The sequence below is a fragment of the Buceros rhinoceros genome, unplaced genomic scaffold (genome assembly GCF_000710305.1).
Source record: "Buceros rhinoceros silvestris isolate BGI_N320 unplaced genomic scaffold, ASM71030v1 scaffold4057, whole genome shotgun sequence".
Lineage (NCBI taxonomy): Eukaryota > Metazoa > Chordata > Aves > Bucerotiformes > Bucerotidae > Buceros > Buceros rhinoceros.
In genome coordinates this window covers 12,990-17,070 of record NW_010420277.1, presented here as the reverse complement: position 1 = coordinate 17,070, position 4,081 = coordinate 12,990, and the positions used below count along the sequence as shown (strand labels likewise).

General features: G+C 39.3%; 2 protein-coding genes across 2 annotated transcripts in view; one reads left to right on the top strand and one right to left on the bottom strand.

Moving 5' to 3' along the window:
- ANO3 (anoctamin 3) overlaps positions 1–1,674 on the top strand; it is a gene marked incomplete at its 5' end in the record, with an annotated part of 36,759 nt that extends 35,085 nt beyond the window's left edge. The window contains 2 exons of the mRNA XM_010139241.1: positions 1,337–1,397; positions 1,655–1,674. Of these exons, the coding sequence (XP_010137543.1) occupies positions 1,337–1,397; positions 1,655–1,674 (81 nt within the window). The remainder of the gene's footprint in view (positions 1–1,336; positions 1,398–1,654) is intronic.
- A 1,131-nt stretch (positions 1,675–2,805) lies between these two features.
- Positions 2,806–4,081, bottom strand: part of MUC15 (mucin 15, cell surface associated) — a 4,565-nt gene continuing 3,289 nt past the window's right edge. Inside the window, exon 4 of the mRNA XM_010139240.1 lies at positions 2,806–2,846. Coding sequence (XP_010137542.1) covers positions 2,806–2,846 — 41 coding nt within the window. The remainder of the gene's footprint in view (positions 2,847–4,081) is intronic.

Sequence of the window (4,081 nt, the reverse complement as noted above, 5' to 3'; positions counted from 1 at the left end):
TGGCCAGAGTAAGGTCAGATGTCAGAGAAAGTCACGGTACAGTAAAGCTGAATCTGCTTACCTGCACCCTTCCGTTGGCACAAGGACAGGTTTCTTTTCATGATAAAAGCTTAAAAACTGGTTCTTACATCAGCAACAGAGTCTGAACCAATGAAGTAAAATCTTTCAAAAATATTCTATTTCAAGACTTTTTTTTCTTATTTCATAGTGAGAAATCACCATGAATTTTCTGGATGCTTTAGGACGATACATATCAAAGCTGTTTGCAGCGTGTTTTCATGTCTTTTTCCTCTTTCTCCAGATCTTCTTTCTAACATAAACCTGTTGTTTTGTTCTGTTATTTAATAATGATTTGTGAGGTTTTTTCAAATTGGAGTTTGAAGCCTGTGCTTTGCTTACTAATGCTCAGCAACATCTCAAACCACCTTTTGTTAGGAGAAACATGAGCCCCTTATCCCGGGATAAATTACATTGCTGTAAATTGACAACCTTAAATCTGTTGAAAGTACACTGATCGTAATTTCAGCCTCCTAAATACTGTTTCATATTACGGCTTGAATATTAGAAAATCTGGATTTTTCTAATATAAATTAGGATGTTTTCCTAGTGAGACATCAAATTCTCCCACTCAGACGCTTAGAGTTATCCATAGACATGCAAAACCTAATTATTAGGTATTTTCTATTGGTAAATATATGTCTGTTCTGCCTGAAAAGTCTAATAATGAAGAGTAAGATGCAAAGAGCATCTGTGAGAAGAAATTAAGTGCACGATTTAGAACTATGTTTTGGGGTGGTATTTAGAGTTACTTAATGTTTGTTAGAATTTAGGGGCACTAGCCTTTTAAGATGGAGAATATTTCAACAATCTGAGAGGCTGAGATGTCTGGAGAAAAGGGAAAAATAGACTATTTTTACCTACAGAGAAATTGCAAGATAGCTTGGGAGAAGAAAACGGAGTTGAAAGAGACATTAACTGAGTAATATCCAGAGGAAGAAAAGTGAAAAGACAGTGGTTATCCAAGCTTACAGAAACCTTAAAATGGAAAATGTGGAGGTGAAATCTGTCCCAGCGATTTTTAGCCAGTCTGGACATGGACAGAGCTGCTCCGATGCCTGCGCAGCAAACAGACTGGAGATGCACAAAGTGCCAGTGTGCAAAAGCAGAGTTCAGGTTCTGCCCCGCGACAGCGTGGGACAACCCTTAGCAGAAGAAACCTGCAAGTGGGGTTCTCGGAATGCTTGGCTTTGGGTTTCTGCTACCTGCCGTGGGGTTCTCTGGGGCAAAAGGTGAGGCGGCGATAGTATTCGTTCTGACGTGTTGATTTTCCACACAGGTTACACATTTGTTTGATAATGGAGGGACTGTCTTCTTCGCTATTTTCATGGCAATTTGGGGTAAGTACGGTTTTATTTGGTTTGTATTTTAAGCTCACCTGACCCTTTAATATGACTACTAGCTGAAGTGAGGTTATGACTGTAGATAAAATTTAAAGAAGGATTATGATTTTGTCACACAAACGTTTTTGATTTCCTGTTTTCATCAGCTTCAATTTCTCTGCTAGTAGTGGGTGAACATAATACCTTTTATCGTTAATGTAATGGCTGTCTTTAGCGTCTTAAATGTCTATAAATCTGAGTTTTATATCATGCAGGCAAAAGACCGGTTGGGTAAGTTAATTTACTGACCTGGAGTCAATATAAAAATCATGTCTTGTAGGGAATTCTTATAGAATAAATCAAATTGTAGGAGCCGATTAGAGGGAGGTATAGGAAAAATTCAATGTTTAAGTGCTTACAGCAATCAGAATAGTTATATTCAAATTCTCGGTCTGAGTATCTCACGTTCACTGTGACATTACACACACCATGTCATGGGGCCGAAGGCCGAGCAGGGTGGTAGCCACGGAGTGCACTGTTGATCGGGAGTGACCAAGAACGGTCCTGCCTCTCTTAGGTCAGCGTAATAGTGCCATACTAGACAGATGTAATGGTTCCAGCATGAAACGCCCGATGGAATTAGCTTTCACCAAGGACAGTAGTATTTTGGGGAAGACTGGTATTAGAACAAGAGATAATAAATTTTACCAATGTAAATCCTTGTCTATATAAACCCTTAGCAAATAATACGGGCCAGAGTTTTACAATGTTAAATAGAGCCAAATGGCACCCAGCAGCTTTATTTATGTAGTATGTTTGAGTAAGTGTTAATGATTCCGACAAAGTGAAGGATAAACAAATGTCATAAATTTTGGAAGCTGGCCTCGTAGAAGCAAAAAACAATATACCAACAACAGCTAATCATCAAATGGGTACATAGACAATGCAAGCACATGCACGTACATGAAAAAATCATATTTAGATTGTTAAAACTTAACATGATGTAACTGAAGTGCACACTTTGATTGCTTGCCTCGGTGATGTTTCTTCATTGGTGCCTAATCTTGCTATTACTAATAATTTTTTTCATAAATCACTAAAATACGTTGCACTCAATTATATGATTGTCGATGTAGGTAACGCTGGTAGCTTCTTAGCGTCTCTTCCTGGCTGAGTTCTCCATAGAGAGAGCTCTTCCCATTTTCAGCTGAGGCCAAGGTTCAAGTGTAAGGAGAAATGTGCCTGATATGATACTGCTTGACCATTATCAGGAAAGATGTCATAATACGTGCTGAGAAGGGTGAAAGCCCAGCATCACATTTTTCTTAATTTCAAGCAGCGGAGTGATGCTCTCACCTAATGTAGGTGAATGAACCTGTCTCAGACTTCAGACTGCTACCCAACGTGCTGGAAAAGGTGTTAGAAATCAGGTGCTGGTTTTGATGGGAGGGCTGCTGTTTCCATTCCCTGTAGGAACGGCAACACTGGACATAAACACTCAATTCTTCAGTCTTTTAAATACTTTGAAATCAGTACCTGTTTTCCTCATCTGCAGTGTGACTGCCGGTGTTTCTGGTGTGTGTGGATGTAAATCACTGACGTATCAAACACACCGATTGTAATGTTCACAGCCAGTTAGTGGGATAACTCCACTGAGCGATCCACAGTCTCCACACTGAAGAAAGCGTTTTAACAGAGGCATAGCAACAAGCGCATATCCTGTGTCAGCAGTTATTTTCTCTGCACTTGGTTTAATCTATGCCTTTACAGCTGCATCTTTTTCATGTTCTTTCTTTCTATTTAGACATATCTGGTGTCTGCAAACAGTTAAACTATGCAATTATTTGCATTATACTGCTGTAATTTTACTCTTTAGCCGGTCAACGCCAGACCATGGTTTTTAGGATACCTGTATACATGGCAAAGATAATTCCTTTCCTTTCATGTTCTATCTAACCTGTACCAAATACTTTGATGTCATCTCTACATACCTAACCTGCAGTGCAGGCTGGATCAGCTTGGCAGAAGGATATAGAAGCTTGTCGTCTTTTTTTCACTCCAACAGTGATTCTAACTCTGTGTCATCACAGTCAAAGATTAGATGTAGTCCGTGTTACTCAGTAGTTCCACTCTCCCCAGAAAATTTCAATCTCTGAGTAAACCAAGTAAATCTAATTCTTCTAGTCATATTCACTGAGAAAGGTAAAAGTGTGGGGAAAATAATGCCCCAAGTCATTTATCAGGTAGAAATTATATTTGGACAGAATTGTTTCACCTCAACTCAGTTAAATTTGAGACTTTTTTTCCCAGTTTTTCATTGATATTAAAGTGTCATTGCACTCCTAGTCAAATTTTGCTCTGTTACAATGTCTGCATTCTGGATCAAAGTTACACAAGGCAGATTTTTACCTGGGTGCTCTTTGTCTGTATTATCTCTAAGAAAGCAAGTGTAATATCCTTCCAGGAAAACCCTATGTTGGTCATGTAATTACAAAGTAGAGGAGTGATGCTCTGCTCCTGGGCCCTGCCTGTTGTCTATCAGAGTATCTTGTGGTTTCCCCTTTGCTTTCCAAAATGTTGATTGTACAGGAACAGCTGTAAGAAGAAGCTGTTGGAAAAAATGAAAGTGTGTCGATAACAGGTGAGAGTATAATCTGAGGCAAACATTACGGGGAAGGGTGGGGTGGTGTCATGTCAGCCAG